The 20119-nt window shown below is 40.1% G+C and overlaps 1 protein-coding gene across 1 annotated transcript in view; it reads right to left on the reverse strand.

The window, feature by feature from the left end:
- Positions 1-338: 338 nt before the first annotated feature.
- The window catches only part of EPHX4 (epoxide hydrolase 4), a 30454-nt gene continuing 10673 nt past the window's right edge, over positions 339-20119 (reverse strand). The window contains exons 3-7 of the mRNA XM_027838132.1: positions 14860-15017; positions 12613-12741; positions 7096-7199; positions 2173-2321; positions 339-802 (exon numbers count right to left, since the gene is read on the reverse strand). Of these exons, the coding sequence (XP_027693933.1) occupies positions 571-802; positions 2173-2321; positions 7096-7199; positions 12613-12741; positions 14860-15017 (772 nt within the window). The 3' untranslated portion in view covers positions 339-570. The remainder of the gene's footprint in view (positions 803-2172; positions 2322-7095; positions 7200-12612; positions 12742-14859; positions 15018-20119) is intronic.

The raw sequence follows: 20119 nt of genomic DNA on the forward strand, positions 1-20119 counted from the left end.
AGGAAGTATTCATAACTCTCTTAAAGAACACAAACACCTCTAAATATAGCTGTCTTCAGATTAGCATGGTAACATGCCATGAGACCCAAAGATTTGGTAACGGATTTTTTTAATGGTTAAAAAAATAGTTAAAACAAACCAAAGCTTTCCATCAATAAAATGAAAACTGACACCATCACATCACTGTCTTTTCATATGGCACACCTGGATCTTTTCATTTTAAACTTGTAAAAGGCACCACGTATTAACATAATGAAGACACTTTTAAAAAAAATTCATCCAATTCCTACAATTTCTTTTTTTTTTTTTACATAAGTAAATATATTTTAAGGCAGATATTTTATGTGCAAAACAGAAGAACAGGAAAAAAAACCCACATTAACATTTTACAGTCTTACACAATCTTCTTTTTTTCAACACAGCAAAACAACTGTGTGGCAACATAGTCACAATACAGTACAATGAAAACAGTGTCTTCCTTAACAAAGCCTAAACAGAATGCTGAAAAAGTCAGCATTTTTTTTTCACATTTTTTTTTGGCTGTTACAGGCTTTTCACTTGTCCTTAAAATTACTCATTTTTCCTCATTTCTTCTTTAAGAAATGTCCATATTAATTTATTCACTATGTCAGGTTGGTCTTGCTGAAGCCAGTGGCTGGCTTCAGACAAAATTGTTAGCCTGAAATGGCTCTTGACATAAATCCTTGTGACTTCTGCCATCTCCACATCCATAAATGCATCTCTTTCTCCCCATAAGAGCAATGTTGGAGTGGTCACCTTATGATACTTTAGTGGCAGGCAGCTGTGAAGAAAAGATGCAGGGGCTTACAACACATCCTCAAAATTAAGACACCATCTTTTCTAATGAGGCAGTATAATGCTCTCCTGGGAAACCAACTTGTGTATTCTAAAAAATGATCCTGGAAATCATAAGAGCTAACATTTGTGTGGGATTTTAAGGGTTACAAAGTGCTTTGCATGTATTATATCATTGGAGCCTTTAAATAATCCAGTGCAGTAGGTGCCATTATTATCCCTATTTTACAGATATGGTAACTGAGGCCAAGAGATTTTAAGGGACTTGCTCTAGATTCACATAGCTAGTGTCTAAGATAGTACTCAAAATCAGGTCTTCCTGACTCTTAGTGGTTAGCTGAATTTAAATTTGATTCTAGTTAGATAATTTATCAAGAAGATTCATTTACTTTAAAAAAAAGAGATATATAAGAACTCCTGAATGTTGGGATGAAAGGGAGCTTTGATCTGTTTCCCTACAACTGTTGTTATTCAGTCATTTAAGTCATATATGACTCTTTGAGACCCCATTTGGGGTTTTCTTGATAAAGATACTGGAATGGTTTGCCATTTCGTTCTCCAGCTCATTTTACAGATGAGGAAACTGAGGCAAACGAGGTTAAATGACTTGCCCAGGGTCACACAGCTAGTAAGTGTCTGAGGCCAGATTTGAACTCAGGAAGATGAGTCTTCTTGACTCCAGGTCTGGTCCTCTATCCACTGTACCACCTAGCTGCCCTATAACTGTATTTAGTTTTTAATGCTTGTAAATAATTTCTGAGATTTTTTTTAATGAACATCTGAACTCAGAAAATTTCTTATGTTTTTAACAAAGCTGAATATCTTTTCTCATCATACCTAGTATTTTGTTCTACTAATAATATCATTCTATTCAAGTAAACATCTATCTTATGCCATGTTAGTTGATTGGCTATTGTACAGTCAAGCTGTATAACACAGGAAGGAGTGGAATGATGACCTCATGGTAATAGTGATGATCTTCCCCTCATTAATTAGTATATAAATCATTCCTTTCATGTGACAGAAAATATGCAGATTTATATGACTTCCCCCAACTGTTAGCAGCAAGTGACACAGACTGGAGTTCCCCCCACTTCATGACAAATAAGCTGTAAATTCCCACCTCCTTGGACAAAAATAAATGAGATAACTGAATTTCACAAACATAAAGTTTTCATTGTTCCTAGTGAAAGACACAGATACACAAAAAGGAAAGCAGACAAATGAACCAAACCCATGCAACTGGATTCCTCCAAAGACTAGAAAAACATGGCGCTCTGCTCTCTTCTCCTTGAGAGAAAACCTTGGATCTCCAGAATTCAACTGGAATATTTTGTCTGGCCAAAAGACACTGACCTGAAGATATTTCGGAAATGGTTAATTGGGCCCGTCAGTGCTCCAGGTTGAGAAAAGACATAAACGTAAGCTTCGAGATCTTCTGGTGTTAATCTGCACCCTTTCTTTCCAATGCCAGTCCTCTGGCTAGTAAATAAATATTTCAGAGCCTATGGTAGAGAAAAGGCGAGTCCTTAATATGCTGTTCCATAAACCCAATCGCTGCTTTCTGATGGAAAGTTGAGGTAGGGGCAGTTACCCAGTATGTCCCACCTCCTCTAGGCAGGTCAGTCTTCTCACTATCCTCACACGCCCCATATTCATTGATGTTTTTGCTTGGGCTATTTTTCCCGTGTGTGCATCCAAATACTGGGAGGCCCATCACCAGGCAACTTTGCCTGACTTGATTCAATTCAACCAATATTTACTAAGCAGCTGCTATATGCAAAGGCCATTTTGCTAGGTGCTGGGGATACAAGAAATCAGTCCCCGGTCTCGAGGAATTTACATATTATTACGGAGATATTGTGTGTAAATGGTTAAGTATAATATAAGATAGGGTGTGATGAGAGCTCTAGGAATAGTTGAGAAGGGAGAAAACACTCGTAGCTGAGTGATTCAGATGGGAGAAATTATTTTACTATCACATTAATAACCAATTATTAAATTGGGATTCAGGCTTTTCTCCTCCATTTACTTATGAAGGCCCAGTTCTTGTTAAAAAATCAGTCTCTGAAAGACATGACTGATTGCTCTTAGCACTCAAATACATGCTCTTCAATCTTGGGAGGGACCCCACCCAACTAGGAGACCCAACTTGTGTATAAATAGAATCCAGACTGGGTGAGTTCTTACTCTGGGGAAAGGAGCCCCTGTGCTTGTGCCCTTCCATTAGAGTTTAGGGTGACTCAGCTCCTGAAGGAGAAAGCCAACCAGAGTGATCTAGGATTGATTCCCCTGTCCAGACTGCTAGAGGTGGCTGTCTCATGATCAAGCAACATTCTCCGTAGGAGGAGCTGAGGACTTTTAGCCCACCTCCTCAATAAATGTCCACCACTCAGGGTCGATTTTCATTTGTCAAAGGAATTCCCTTTCAAAAGGGATTTAAGGCTTTCAGGATTTCCATTAAGCATCTTTGGTTACGGAGAGAAACTACTGACCCTGGCTAGCCTAATTAATAAATTGATTATAAATTACCCATAAACTGTCTCTAGTGGTTTTTCTTTCATCACACCAGCATTGGCCCTTGAAAAAAGAATTAGGAATCTAAGGGGTAGAGATTCATTCATTCAATAAACATTTATTAAGCACTTACTCAGTAACAGTCACGGTGAGGTAAGGAGGGGGTACATTCCAAGATCAATACATGGAAGAAGGCGATGGAATATTCAGTTTGAGGAACATCTAGTAGTCTAGTTTGTATGGAACAAAGAGTACAGAGAGGAGTATAATGTGAAATAAGGCTGAAAATGGAGATTGGTACTAAATTCTGTAGGCCTTCTGTAGGGACTCTACAGGATTTGAAATTTATGTTAGAGTTCAAAAAGGGGCCACTGAAGGCTTTTGAGTAGGAGAGTGACTGGACCTTGATCTTGGGATGATGGTTTTGGCAGCTGTGTGGAGGATGGTTTGAAGAGAACAGAGACTGAAAGCCAGGAGGCTAATTAGAGAGCAACTGGAATAGTTCAGATGAGAGGTAACGAAGCCTGAACTATGTGACAGATCTTCAGTTTGAGAGAAAAAGGGATAAATATGAGAGAGGTTGTGGAAACAGAATTAACAAAGCCTGTCAAGGGATTGGATGTAGGCAGTGAAAGAGAAGTCAAGAATGACTGAGCTTTCAAACTTGGACACCCGGATACATGGTAAATAGAGGATGAAGAGATGGGACAACCAGGCAGAGGTTTCCAACTGGGGATGCTGGGCTGGAGTTCAGGGGAGAGATTGGGACGGGATATGTGGATTTGGGAGGCATGTGCCTCAAGGTGATGACTGAACACAAAGTGGGAAGTGAGAGAAATAAGGGAGAAAGAAAAGAGAAGGGGCCCAGGACAAAGCCTTGGGGAACACCTATGCTTAGGGAAGGCTTGAGGAAGACACCAAATATAGGAGATGAAAGTGTCAGATAAATAGCAAGAATAATGCTGCCTATTATCTGTTGTGAGGATCAACTGAGATACTATATGTAAAGCACTTTGCAAACTTTAAAACACTATATAAATGCTATCATCACCAATATTGTTGTCACTGTCATCATCATCATCATCATCATCATTGTCATATCAGAAGGAGTATTGAGACAAGTTAAAGGAGAAACATGGAAGAGCGGTATCTCTAAAGCCAAAGGAAGAGTGTCCGGAAGAAGGAAGCGGTCAAGACAAGATCAGGCAAATCAACAAGCATTTACTAAGTGCTTACTACGTGTCAGGCAGTTGGCTAAATGGTGGGGATACAAATAGGAGCAAAAAGAGGAAGACAGCCCCTGCCCTCAAAGACCTTCCCTTCTAATGGGAGAAGACAACACACTGAAAGGGAGTTTTAAGATGGGGCCGGGGAGGAGTGCAAGGAGTCAACAATACTGAAGCGAGATCAGGAAGACTGGGATAAGACCAGTGAAATTTGAAATTAAGAGATCATGCGTAACTTCTGAGAAAGCCGTCTTATTGGAGCAGTTAGATTCAAAAGCCAGATCTAAAGGGGTTGAGCAGTGAGCAATGGGGTAGTAGGCTCAAGAAGTCAAGAAAACACTCCGTGTTTGGCTGCTGAATTGAGGAGAGAGAACTAGGAACACAACAAGCCCAGCTCTGATGAACGTGAGCACTGAGTTCATCTGGAGGTAATCAATCCCCCATGTGGATTCTGGATCATGGGCAGCTCTATTCTGTGCCAGGTTGGCTAACCATAGGGTAAAGAGAGAGACTTTTGCCCGTCTGCCAACATGGAACTGGGGTAGTATTAAAAAAAAAAAAAAGACACCCAAGGAAGTGGGTCCTTTTCCCCTCTCCATGGTGATCTTGGAAGATGAGTTACTAGGAAAATCTTGTGGGTGGGGGAGGGACCTCCAGCTAGTCCCTGGGAAGCCACAGGGAACACCCAGCCCTGCTCTTGTTGAGAGAGAGGCAAGAGTACTGCTTTTTTTCTTTTCTTTTTTTTTTTAGGCAGTTGGGGTTAAGTGACTTGCCCAGGGTCACACAGCTAGTAAGTGTCAAGTGTTTGGTCTGAGGCCAGACTTGAACTCAGGTCCTCCTGACTTCAGGGCCGGTACTCTATCCACTGTGCAACCTAGCTGCCCCTGCTTTTGTTCTTTCTAAGGGAAAGAAGCATCTTCTAGGCTATAACCTTGTGAGCTAAGAGAGGGCAAAAGAGAAGATCCAGAGATCTTCAATGCCAGCGATCCAGAAGGTGGAGTCCATCCCAGATTTTGTAGACAGATGAGCCCCAGGAGGAATGTAGTCCCAACGACCTTCCTGACTCTGACACAACAGAGAATGCAAATTGACAAGCAATAATCATTTATTAAGGACTGAGGTTATATAGGGGAGAGTGTGCCCCAGAAGATTGAGGGCAAATGTTTGGATTTCTGTTCTTGCTCTATCTTCTCAGTAAATATGCCTTTGTAAAAGCTAATTAATGTTGATTGGTTAAATGATTCTGGGGCTTAAATCACTTCTGGGAATTAATGATATGATGATATTGATGATAAGAGGTAGCTAGGTGGCACAATGGAAAGAGCCCTGGGTCTGGTGCCAAGAAGTCCTGAATTCAATCCAGCCTCAGACACTTACTAGTTGTGTGACCCTGGGCAAGTCACTTAACTTCTGTTTGCCTCAGTTTTCTCAACTGTAAAATAATAATTGCAACCCAGGGTTGGGTTGTTGTGTGGATCAAGTGAAATAATATTTATAAAGCACTTAGCACAGTGCCTGGCATATGGTAGACACTATAAATGTTAGCTATGATGATGATGATGACATAAGGGAGATACTAATTGTAACTAGAAGTTGATATTGGGAAGAACACAACACAGTGGGGTGTCAGATATCTTTAAAGAAGGACACCCTCAACCTCTTAGGGGAACCCCTAGAATTCTGAAGGAGATGTAGCCTTGCTCTGGAGACTTGACTTCCCAGTTTGAGCTAGAATTGAAATAAGGATCCCCAGACTCCTAAGGTTACATACAAGACAAAAGCTTGAAGGGATATCAGGGTCTAATGAGTAATTTTAAAGAATAATAGATCCTTGGGCATGTTTATAAGTAGGGAAAGATCTAGTAAATAGGGATTGATTAAAAAATGAAAGAGAGAAAGAATGATGGATTGGGCAAGCTCCTGAAAAAGATAATTCCAATCAATATTTACTATTCCCCCACTTGACTGTCCAGGGTACTTACTGATTTTGTTCAATTTAACACTTTATTGTATAATGTTTTAGGTTGTTCTTGAATTGGTTTAAGCCTGATTATTTTATTTTTTGTAAGTATGAAATGGTGGGATCATTTCAGTGTGCTATGCACAAGTGTATCATTGATCATCTTTCTGGATTCCTTTGCCTGCCAAGACCACCTCTTTCTCTGTCTCTCCTCTTACCATCTCCTGCCCTCCTTGCCATTCCTTCTCTTCCCCCAACATGAATTTGACAAGGTCTGGCTTTTTATGTGAGCAGTTCAAATGCCAGTGCACGCCAAATGTCTAGATTAATGACAGGTTTTTAAAGGCTTTCTGCATGATGCAGACAGTCAGAAATGGAGGCATTCCCTACAGAATGAGGGCTATCGCCTAAAATATAGAAAATAGAAACCTGGAAAATAAACAAAACAATGAGAAAGATGAAATCTTTAGATCATATAGTAAAGTTTCCTATTGCCCATGGCTTGATTTTTTTAAGGGCCAAATTTGATTAAAATCTGTCTCAGGAACATTAATAATTGCATTTGCATAAGCTCACCTTGAAGTCATTTATGGTGAACATGAATTCTGGAAACCATGGCATTTGAAAGAAGAAGTAATAACCAGATCTGATCAGCTGCGAAGGATGCCAGAGGATGTATTCTGAAAGAAAAAATGACCAGAAACTAAAAGCAAAAATTGATGATTTTTGGGAAAAAATGACTGGACAGACAAACTGAGTTAAGATTATAAAGAAGTTAATCATTTAGTCTTTGTTAAGTACCTACTATGTGCTAGGCACTGAGTTAGGTGCTGGGGATATAAATGGACATTCAGGGAGTGCTAATAAATAAGAGATGTCATTATGGGTAATCCCTAAACAGGCATAAATACAAAAAGCATTTACAACAAATCCTAGAACTTTATTATAATGCTCTTTGCTTAATATGAGGTATGTCCATTTTAGACCATATCCTGAAGGAAATTAAAAAATAACGATGATAAAATAAAAATAGCATTTATATAGCCCTTAAAGATTTGCAAAGTGCTTTTACATATGTTATCTCAACCCAGTGAGGTAGGTGATATTATTATCTCCATTTTACAGATGAGGAGACTAAGGCTCAAAGAAATCAAGGGACCTGGCCAGGGTCACACAGCTAGCAAGTATTCGAGGTGTCTTCCTGACTCCACAGCCAACACTCTCTCCACTTCATCACTTAGGGGTCACCTAGATTTTGTTAATGAAATATCAAAATGGCCTTGTTCCAAGGTGATCTCATGGTCTCATGGTGATGTTTCCTATCCTAGTCAGCCATCTACCTGGCCATTTTCTTGCCCATTCCCCTGCCCCTTTACACATTCCAGATTTCTACCTCTTGTTCTGGAAACACAGCACCATCACTGCTTCTGGAAAGGGCTTGTGAATGGACCACCCAATGGCTCTCTTCACCATCCGTATGACTTCCCAAACTAAAACACCCCCCCTGGGACTCTGGTCTCATATCTGTGTAGTCTCCCTGTATTAGAATATAAGCTCCTTGAGGGCAATTTGTTCCTCGGGGCTTAGTGTAGTTCTTTGGACACAAGAAGTCTTAATAAAGGTTTTTCATTGATTCATTAAGATGGTCCCACTGTCTGGATCATAAGAACAGTAAAGGGGCATTGTTGTTAAATGTCTTAGTGATATATTTTTACACTTCTTTTTAACATCAGCATGTTAGATGTTCAAAGAATTCACAAAAAACTCTGAGAAGATCAGGGATACACATTGTAGTGTTCAGATATTGCAGGGGATAGGGAGGGGAGGGTCCAATACTGCCCAGTCTCATGTTAATGTATACAGGGTCATCCTTGAAATTCATGCAGTCTGAGACTGAGCCCGAGGAAAGCTGAGTTCTGCCTCTTAAGCTCACTGTCGAGGTGACTCAACACTGTCTCCAGGGACACGTGGGAAGGTAATTATTTGTTGTTATTGTTGAAAAGGTTTCCATAGTATCATAGGACGAAAGATGGAGAGTGGGAAGGAACTGATGAACCAAGTCAAAGGAAAATGGACCACGGAGGGGAAGTGACTTGGCAAAACCACAAAGGGAGTGAGTGGTTGGAAGCATAACTTGAACTCGGCCCCCGATTCTGGAACCATAATGTCTAGCTTATAGTTGCTATGCCCCTTGTCACAATTAATGTAAGAATATGTTTGCTATTTAGGAGTTTTATAACTGCAGGTGCCATATTTCCTTTCTGAATGCAACTGACGTGACTCACTGAAGACTGTGTTCATGTCTGCTCACATTTTCATGTAGCTAGAAGGATAAATTGAGGACCTTTCTCCTTAATATTAAGATTGTAGATTAGGATTTTCTCCTCTGCAGAACCTTCTCCCTGGATATGAGGTTGCTTGGGCTGGGCAGGACGTGTTTGACATATCCCGTCTAAGCGACCTCAAGGCCTCTTCTCACTCAAATCCATGGTCAGTCATCATACAGTATTCTAATAGAGCAAGCCCCAGACTTGGACATTTTAAACTTCTGTTCCTTGCGCTTGAAGTTGTCCCTTTCCACAATTCTTCTTCTGTGTTCATTGCTTTCAATATTCTCATCTCAATCTGTTGTCTGGGTGAAGGTCTCAAAGTACTAAGTACATGGACTTTGGGACAGCTATTTTCATCAACACTCAGATGCCACTCTGACAATTAATTTTTGCTTACTTTTGGGTTCACAGCTACATTCCAAAGAGATGAAGTTTCCAGAAATGTGATTTGGATAGGTGGGGCATTATCATATTAAATTTTTTTTCTAAAAATCTCTATTTAGCAAGAGACCTATTTGGCAACATGACTAGACATCTCAGCATAATTAAGAGAAGAGTGTATACTAGTAGGTAACATTTACAGAGCTCTGTAAGGTTTACAAAGCATCTTCCATACAGGACCTCATATGTTCCTTGCAACAACCCTGTGAAATAGGTTCTATTATTATCAGTTTCATAGATGAGAAAACTGAGGCTGAATTGCTCAGGGTCACATGGCTAGGTAAGTGTCTGAAGCAGAATTTAAAATCTAGTCTTCCTGTCTCAAAGTCCAACGTTTTGTCCACTACAGCACTCAGCTGCCTTCATTTTAGAATGGTTGGCAAATTGTAGAGAGAAACAGATTGCTCAACATGTCCTTTGATGCTCATATTGACTCAGGCTGTGTCCTAGTTCTTATCGACAGAAGAGTTCCAGAAACATCACCAACTGTCATTTTAGTTGAATTATCAGCCAGCTGTCTCTCTGGCAGAATAAACTGAGCAAAAAAGACTTCTGAGTCAACTGGGCCAACATGTAGTTAGTTCAATACAAAGTTATGGGTGAAAAGGCCTCTGAGAATGACTGTCAATGTAGCTCAGTTCCAAAACTCGAATTCTCTGCTGTCTGGTTGCGGGGTTAGATGCGTTTGCTTGGTCCCAGAGGGTAGAGCTAGGGATGATGAGAGGTTTCAGAGGGATTAATTTAGGCTTGGTAAAAGGAAAAACTTCCTAACAATTAGCATCATCCCAAAATGAAATAAGTTTCCTGGGGAGGTGATGGTGGCTTCTCCTTCATTGGTCTCGAAGCAAAGCCTGGATTATCACTTATTGGGTATGCTGGGGGAGGGGGAAAGATTCTTATGAGTGTGGGTTGGACTTCAGGGGTTCTTAGCCATCTTTTGGGCCTGGACCTTTTCGGCAGTCTGAGGAAGCCTATGAACCCCTTCTCAGAATTATGTTCTTAAATGCATAAAATAAAATACAGAAGATCACAAAGGAAACCAATTATATTGAAATAGGGTTTCAAGTGCTTACTTAGTACAGTGCCTTACTTAGTACACATAGCAGATGCTTAATAAATGTTCGGTGACCTCACTTAGAAATCATTATTATTTTTTAAAAATCCAAGTTGATAGACCCTGATGGATGGCCACTGACGTACCTTCTGACTCTGAACTTCTGCGATTCCCTGGCCCTACTTCCGATATTGCAGAGTTAGGACAGTTGGATATCTGCACAACTCAAATTTTATGTTCATAATGTAGCAAAATTTACACTCAGGGATCATTTCTAGAGTAGTTACTCAGATATATTCCCCCATCTCTCCCTTGCTCCAACCCTTGAAAATTTCCATTTTTTTTTCCTCTTCTGGTTTATTTTAAAGAAGGAAAGAAATCCAAGATGATTTTTCTGTGCACAATTTCCACATTCCCCAAGCCCCCCATCTCCCATAGTAAAAGGAGTTCTAGACTTAGATTGTGAGCTCCTTGAGGGCAGAGACTGTCTGCTTTTTTTTTTTTTTTTTTGGTACGTCCAGCACTTTGCATAGTGCCTGGCGCATATAGCCATTTTTTCAGCTATGTTCAACTGTCCATGACCCTGTTTGGGGTTTTCTTGGCAAAGATACTAGAGTTTGCCATTTCCTTCTCCAGCTCACTTTACAGATAAGGAACTGAGGCAAACAGGGTTAAGTGACTTGCCCAAGGTCACACAGCTAGTAAGTGTTTGAGGCCAGGTTTGAACTCATGAAGATGAATCTTCCTGATACTAAGCCCAGTGCTCTATCCACTGTACCACCTAGTTGCTCCCTGGCACATGTAAACCCTTAATAAATGTGTGTTGACTTGGCTTGACTTGAACTTGTGAAAACTTGGTAAGAGCCAGCAGAAAGGATGGGAAATTTAATGAAATCCTATTTGCTAAAAGTAAATATAAGTGAGTTCAGCCACTCTTCCTATTTCTTTCAGTTCCTGTTATCACAGCTTCAGAGTTCTTCGGAAGAGGGCTGCCACTACCCATAGCCATAGCCATCAGCCAGAAGGCAAATTAGTTTCATAGCTGCCACAACTCACTATTGTCAAACCAATGTCATTGCATAATCCCTTCCACCTGCATGTTCCTTCCTCACCTTCCATTTAAATAAGCAAAACAGTGGCTTAAAGGGCTTGAGCGTGTGTGTGCGTAAATTATACATGATAAAGGAAATACGCTAAGATTTGCTTCTCTAAGATTGTTATTAACCCTGATTTTCCCGTTAGGGATGTTCCCAAGGCATCTCAAAGTCAACACAACCACAAGAGAATTTGTTATGTTTCCATCCAAACCCACTCTTCTTTTGAACTTGCCCGCTCACGTTGGGGGCAACACTGCTTCTGGTCACCCAAGTTCCCCTGGCTCCTTACTCTCCCTCATCCCACATATCTGATCGGTTGGGAAGTCTTGTATCTTTTTCATTTGCCCACTTATCTCCATTCACATCTCATCCAAATCCACTTCTCCTTTCAGATCAACCACTATCACAGGCTGGGCTTCATGTCCACAGTTTTTCTCCTCTCTATTCTACTCTCTTTGTTGTGGTTGTTGTTTAGTTGTTTCAGTCATATCCAACTCTTTGTAAACCCATTTGGGGTTTTCTTGGCAAGGATGCTGGAGTAGTTTGCCATTTCCTTCTCCAGATCGCTTTTTACAGATGAAGAAACTGAGGCAAACAGGACTAAGTGACTTGCCCAGGGTCATACAGCTAGTAAGAGTCTGAGGCTGAATTTGAACTCATGAAGAAGAGTCTTCCTTATCCCAGGCCGTTGGCTCTATGCACTATGGCGCCACCTAGCTGCCCTAACTACCCTCTACACAGCTGTCAAAGTGACACTTCTCAAACAAAGGTAAGACAATGTCACTCAAACTCTACTGACTCCCTTTCACTTATAGAATCACATTTGAACTCCTTGCCTTTTCGAAAGCCTTCACAACCAGACTCCAACCTATCTTTCCAGCCTCAGAATGTATTTCTCCCTTTCATGCACTCAATGAGGGCAGGGATTGTTTCATGGTTCATTTTTGTCTTTGTATCCCCACCACCCACCACCAAGCACAGTGTCTGGCATGTAGGAAATGCTTAATAAATGCTTGTAATCAATCAATAATAAATAATTGATCAATTGGTTGTAATTGCATGGTATACAACTACAGGGTTGGTGCAAATTTCTATTTTTGCATTTTGATCAACTTGGGCTCATTTGTTACATAAACGCGGAAGCTGACAAGTAGAGGCTTGTAAAACTCACCTGTGAATACATTCGGGTGAGGGAAATTAATCACAACAAGCTTGGTCACCAGTTCTGGGTAACAGATGGCAATGAGCCAGGCAATCATGCCTCCCCAGTCATGGCCAATCAGAACACACTTACTGTAACCTGAAAAGAGAACAAATACACACATACATACACATATATGTTCATAATACACATATACACACATATGTATATTCACACATACATATATACATACATATTATATATATGTAGTGTATGTATATGTGGGGGGGAGAAAGAGAGAAGAGAATGGGGGGGTGCAAAAAAGAGAAAGAGAGAGAGGAGAGAGAGAGAGAAAGAAAGAGGAGGGAGAGAGATTGTTCTACCCTCATGAACGGCATTCAGGTTTTACTTCATATGATGTAGTTGCCCTTCTGATCTCTCCTTGTTCTAGTAATAACAACAAGCTTTGATATAATGCTTTAAGATTTGCAAAGCACTTTACAAATATCTCATTTATTCTTACAACTACCCTGTGAGGTAGGTGCTATTATTATCTTCACTTTATAGATGAAGAAATTGAGGGGGCCAGAGGTCAGGAGACTTGCTCAAGGTCTTAGAATTGCTAAGTGCCTGATGCTGAATTGGAATTCAGGTCCTCCTGACTCCAGGTCTGGCACTCTATCCACTGTGCCACTTAGCTAGTTTAGTAGACATGGCATCGAAAAATGCTCTGCCATCATGTTCAAGAATATTATCAAGGTCCTAGTTTCATTAATTTGGTGGGGGAATCAATTCTGCATTGAATGTAAAAATTATTTGCTTCTTAAATCCCGAAAGAAATTTTATTTATAGTCAACCCAGACAAGTCATATTTAAGTTTAAATTTATAATTCTCTAAATGTGAGAGTCACATTTGTTTCTCCGGTGAGTATAAAAAAATAAAACCCACTGGTCTCAACTAACGGGGAATAGGTGTAGGCTGGAGGATAATACGGTCATAGACTTAAATCTGGAAGCAATTTGGAGGCCAAGTCAAATGCCACCATTTTACAGAGGAGAAAACTGAGTCTAGGGAGGACTAAGTGACTTGCCCAGGGCCACAGAGCTAGTCATCTTCTAAGGTAGGATTTGAATTCAGGTCTTCCTGATCCCAAGTCTACCCACTGTACCTCCTGGAAGCCAGTGAGAATCAGGAAAGCCTGAATTATAGAACTGATTTTATTTTTTTCATTTTATTACATTTTCAATAAGGAAGCATTTATTTTCTCTCCCTACCACTCAACACCTCTCAACAAATATGAACAGTCAAGCCAAACAAATTGACATACCGTTCAAGTCCAAAAATGTAAGTTTCATTCTACATCTTGAATCTATCACATCTTTCTCAGGAGGCAGAGAGGATCCAGCCTCGAAAATCACGGCTGATCATGGCACAGATCTGAGACTTTGAGTCTTTCAAAGTCGTTTGTCTTTATGATGATGTTATTACTGTATAAATTGTTTCTTGGTTCTGCTCACTTCACTCTATATCCATTCATCCAAGTTTTCCAGGTTTCTCTGAACGTATTCCTTTCCTCATTTCTTACGGCACACTAGAATTCCATATATTCATATATCATAATTTGTTCATTCATTCTCCAATTGGTAGGCACCCCTTTAATTTTTATTTCTTTGTCACCAAAAAAAAGCTATTATAAATGCTTTTATACATACAGATCATTATAGAATTTATTTTAAAGAACTGCAATTTTATTACTTGGAGTCAAAAGGACTGGGTTCAAGTCTTGGTTACTTACTAGCTTTTGACCTTGGGGAAATAACTTTCCCTCTCTGGATCTCTTTTTCCTCATCTGGGAAATGATGAGGTTAAATTAAATAATAGCTCAAATTTATATTGTGCATTAAGGTCTGCAAAGTGCTTTATATATATATTATCTCAACAATGCTGTGAGGTAGGTAATAAAATTATTATCTTTTTTTACAGATGAGGAAACTGAGGTTCAGAAAAATTATATGATTAAATTATCTCTGTGGTCCTTTTGCTAAACTAGGCTAATAAGATGTTGCTTAATAAAGATTCCATGGGGACTGTTTTTTAATGAAAGAATAGTGAAAATACTTGTTTTTAAATGAGGACCTCTAAACTATTTTTAAACCCTCTAATTCTTTCAGACAAATTTAATTGTCCCCTTTAAATTCCTGTTCACACTAATGATTCACTTAGCAAAAGGAATTACGCTACCTATAACCATATCTATAACAATGCTGCTCACATACCTAAAGAGTCTAAAATATCTTTTATGTCCACAACAATGCAGTCCAACTTATAACTCTCCTGATGAGAGGGAGCATCTGTTTCTCCATAGCCTCTCAAATCCAAAGCTACGACTCGATATTCACTTTTAAATTCCCGTAATTGGTGGCGCCAAGAATACCTGTGTCAGAAAGAGAAATTAAACATGGGACATGAAGTTATCACTCTGGTATATTAAATACTGCAGAATTTCTAAGTGAAAAACCATAAACTCATACGCCATTTGAGATGAAGACAAGGAATAACTAGTATTTACATCATGCTTTAAGGTTTGCAAAATGCATTTGATCCTCTTAACAACTCTGTCTGATAGATAATATCATTATTCCCACCTTACAGATAAGAGAACTGAGGCAGAATGAGGTTGAGGTTCAAATAACTCAGTTTGAGAAAGGATTTGAACTTCCTGAATCCAGGTCCAGAGGTCTATCTACAGTGTCCCCTAGCAACCTTCAACAGAAATAGAAGTGATATGTCTATTAGCAAGTAGAGAAGTGATGTTTGAGATGGGAACATTAGTTTTTGTCATCAGACAAGAACACAGGATCTCAGATTCAGATCTGCAAAGGACTGTAGTAGTTACCTGGTCCAAAACCTTCATGGTACAGATGAGGAAACTGAGGCCAGGAGGGGTGATGGAATTTGTCCAGAGGCAGACAGCTAGTAAGTGACAAAGCCAGACTTTGAACCGGGGTTATCTCGGCCTTGAGGTCGAGATTTTTTTACATTTTGCCAAACTGAGCTGTCCTTGTCAAAATCACCTTTTTTGTTATATTTTCATATACTCTGATGCTATCGATCTGTGGAGCATTAACTGAATGATGAAGCTGAACCACGGCTGGTGTGAAGTCATATCTTTTATCTCTAGGACAATTAAAAGATTTCATGATGACAAAAAATGAGAGTGAAGATGAATTGGTGAAATTGGCCAATCTAGACTAACAGAAGGTGAAGGGGGTAAAACCCTCTTTCAATGGAAGATCATTTGATTGACCTGAGACCATCTACTTATCTCCCTGAAGAAGCACACTTTACTCACCTTACGCCACTGTAGAATGGGGCCCCATTTTTTTTTAGCAGTAACAGCTTAGTAATGGATGAAACAGTCTAAAGATAAAAGAAAATCACCAATTACCCATAGAAATATTAAAATTATAAAAGTTGAGAGATAAACCTCTGCTTACTCAAGTTTAAATCCTCCTATGGCAATGATTTCAAATAAAGAATAGAAGTGAAATAAATATAGGGGAGACTAAACTAAAAATTATTAATGAAAGAAGAGTCTGTAAGATTTTGTGAAATCCAGAGATCAGTGAGATTTCAGTCCAGATGAAAAAAAGGTTTGGGGTAAAAATTAGATAAGAAGAATCACAGAAGTTTTTCATCAAGAAGGAACCTTTGAAAACATCAAGATGAACCCTCTCTTGTTACAGATGAGGAAACTGAGGCCCAAAGTGGGGAAGATTTTGCCTGGGTGGGGGGAGGGGACCAACAAAGGTCTCCTGTAGAAGATGGCATTTGAGCTGAATCTTGAAGGAAACCAAGAAAATTAAAAGGTGGAGCTGAGGAAGAGCATTCCAGGCATGGGGGACAACCACAGCAAAGGTGCCAAGATGGGAGAAGATTGTAATGTGCCAGGAAAAAGCAAATAAGCCAGTACACTTGGATTGTAGAGCATGTGGAAGTGAGAAAAGAGTTAAGAATATGGGAAAGTTAGGAAGGTACTTGATTATTTATTGCTTAGTCAAGTTAGTCATACTCTTTGTGACCCTGTTTGGGGCTTTTCTGGCAAAGATACTGGAATAGTTTGCCATTTCCTTCTCCAGCTCATTTTACAGATGATGAAACCGAGGCAAACAGGGTTAAGGGACTTGCCCAAGGTCACACAGCTAGTACGTATCAGAGGCTGGATTTGTATTCAGGTCCTCTTGACTTCAGGTCTGGAGCTCTATCCACTGCACCACCTGCCTGCCCTGTGTACCAGGTTGTGAAGACCTTTAAACGCCCCTTCATATTTTATTCTGGTGGTAATAGGGACCCCCTGGAGTTTAACTGAGGGTCATCTGTGTGTGTGTGTGTGTGTGTGTGTGAAATGATCTGACCTTCATTTTAGGAAAATCACTATGTGGAAAATGGACTGGAGGAGACAGATGAGGCATGGCAACTGATTAGAGGTCCAATGTCATAGTTCAGGCTGTGTGAGTGAAGAGATTGATCAGAGATATAGAGAAGGTAGAAACAAAATCTGACAACCGATGGACATAGAAAGTGAATGAAAAGGGGCAGCTAGGTAGCGCAGTGGATAGAACACTGGCCCTGAAGTCAGGAGGACCTGAGTTCAAATCCGGCCTCAGACCAAACACTTGACACTTACTAGCTGTGTGACCTTGGGCAAGTCACTTAACCCCAATTGCCTCACTAAAAAAAAACAAAGAAAGAAAAAAAAACAAAGTGAATGAAAAGGGGCAGCTAGGTGGCGCAGTGGATAGAGCACTGGCCCTGGAGTAAGGAGGACCTGAGTTCAAATCTAGCCTCAGACAATTGACAACAGTTGTGTGATCCTGGACAAGTCACTTAACCCCAATTGCCAAAAAAAAAAAAAAAAAAAGTGAATGAAAGTGGGGAAAGGAGGGCTGAGCTTGTGAGCCTGGGGTTGTTGGGTTATCTCCTTCATTAGAATGCATTAAAAAGCAGGGACTCTCGTTGCATTTCTGTGTTTGTATCTCCAGCACTCAGCACATAGTAAGCACTTGATACATGCTTATTCATTCATTCATTTATTCATACTAACATGAAGGCATTAAGTGCAAAACTGACATTTAGATTTATGACTGTTATGACAGTTGATGTCCTCCCCTCCCCTCATTATACTCTCTCTACTGGTAGGGAAGATGGGAGATTTAGAATGTCATAATTCAGGCGGCAGTTTAAGGAAAGACTGGCTTGAAAGGCAAAGCTCATCCTAGGAACCAACCACTCAGTAACTAGGCACCAGTTCATTCCTTCCAGTATCTCACAGCCAAACATGCAGGGCAAGAAAGTCCTGCAAGGAAACCTTTTTCTCCAGAAACAAGGAGAGCAACATATGTTTACCCTAGACCAGTGTAAACAGCCTTGGCTAGAAACAGGACTTCTATACACAACTCTCCACACCAAGAATGCCAGGACTGACCAGGGGACACTGTGGGGACAGGGGTCCTTAGCTAGCAAAGTCAAGCTACCACTCTGAAGAAGCCCCTCAGCAAAGGAAAGGAGTGAGGGGGAGGGGAGGGGAGGCTGAGTCTGAATGATGACCAGCAAGAGGTCAAGTTCCCTCGTGACGTCTGAGAGGTCTTGCCTACCTACCTGCCTTGCATACAGGATAGGGCAGAGTGGCTGTCTAGCCTAGGCAGTAGCAGCTGTGATGTCTGGGCAGTCTGTTTCCCTGCAGTAATAAAATGCTGGAAGCACATAGGACCTTGGCAGTGTCAGCACCACGGCCAGTGATTCGTCTAACTTTGTGGGGCCAAAGTCTTTCATCAGCTGTGGGAAATGAATGGCAGTAACAACTCATATTTATATAGTACTTTAAGGCTGGCAAATTCTGTCACCACAACCCTGAGAGGTAGGTAATACAAGAATCATGATCCCCATTTTACAAATGAGGAAAAGAACGTCACTGAATCAAGAAGGATTTGGAAATGTTGATAAATACTCACTCTTTCTAGGGTGGGTGATGAAAACTTACTTTATTATTATTATTATTAGTAGTGGTGGTGGTGGTAACTAGTATTTGACTATTCTTATTTCCTCTAGAGGTTTTGCTTTTCTTTCCTTTTTACATTGGGCAAAGTGGGAGAGTAAAGTGATTTTTGTTCATTGAAAAACAATAAAATTAAAAATATTTTAAACAGCTAGGATTTATATAGTGCTTTAAAGTTTGTAAAGCACTTTATATGCATTTTTCCCCTCCTTTGATCCTCACAACAATTCTGGGAGGGAGGTGCTATTTTATCCGTAGATATTCTATTTTATCCACAGATAAGGACCCTAAGGCATAGAGAGGTTAACCGATTTGCCCAGGGTCACACAGACAGCAACTGTCTGAGGCAGGATTTATACACAGTTCTTCATGATTTCAAGATCGATATTCTCTCTACTGTGCCATGTAGCATTTGGAGCCATCTGATTGGTTATACAAAATGCAGTATTTTCTTTCTCTGAAGAAACTAATTTCCCAATATATTATTCAATCTTAGTGTTTTCTGATGAGCTTTTCATGTTTCCTGGGATTGATTTTAGATCCCATAGATTTAGATCCAATAGAATGTAGGCTTCCTGAGGGCAAGAACTGTCTCATTTTGATCTCCACTACAAAACCCAGTGTGTGGCACATACAAGGTGTTTAATCATGCTTGTTGATTTGATTGTTTGTGTTAATACCTGAAGCACAGAACAGCTTCATTTAATGGGGCATGTTACTAATTTTGGCAACATGCTTCAGGAATGCTCCCTTGTTCACTAAAGGTAAAAACAGACTGATTTTTATGCTTTAATACCCCTCAAAACTAGAGAATTTAATAGGCCCTCTGATCCATGTGTCAGATTTATTATTAGTTTGCACGATAAGAAATAATTTTATAATAAAGAAGAGAAAATGATCTGATCACGGGTTGAGAGTGAGGGCTGATAGGTGGAAGTCAGAATACTCTGATGGTATGCTGGCAACAGGGACAGGTAGGTGGCACAGTGGATAGAATGCCAGGCCTGGAGTCAGGAACATTTGAGTTCAAATCTAGCCTTATTAGGTGTATGACCCTGGACAAGTCACCTCACCCTGTTTGCCTCAGTTTCCTCTTCTGTAAAATGAGCTGGAGAAGGAAATGGAACACCACTCTAGTATCTTTGCCAAGAAAACTCCAAAAGTGACCGTGGAGAGTTGAACATGACTGAAATGACTGAACAACAACAAGACATTGGCAATATTAGGAGAAAGGAAGAAAGGAAGGGCTTTGGGATGCTGAGTGGATCCCCTGAGGTTAACTATAGTAACACAAGAACTAATGTTACACAGATGGACAGACATGGGTGGTCTGCCATGTGCACCATTGGAAGGCAATTTCTAAATCAATGAGATAATATCTACTTGAGGTTTTGAGTTTTTATAAAAAATTATTTCTTTCAGTGCTTTAAATAAATCAGTGTTTGTGTCTTCATTTTTCATTCATAATGGGCACCCTTGGC

Source organism: Vombatus ursinus, unplaced genomic scaffold (assembly GCF_900497805.2).
Source record: "Vombatus ursinus unplaced genomic scaffold, bare-nosed wombat genome assembly UNPS02014825.1, whole genome shotgun sequence".
NCBI lineage: Eukaryota > Metazoa > Chordata > Mammalia > Diprotodontia > Vombatidae > Vombatus > Vombatus ursinus.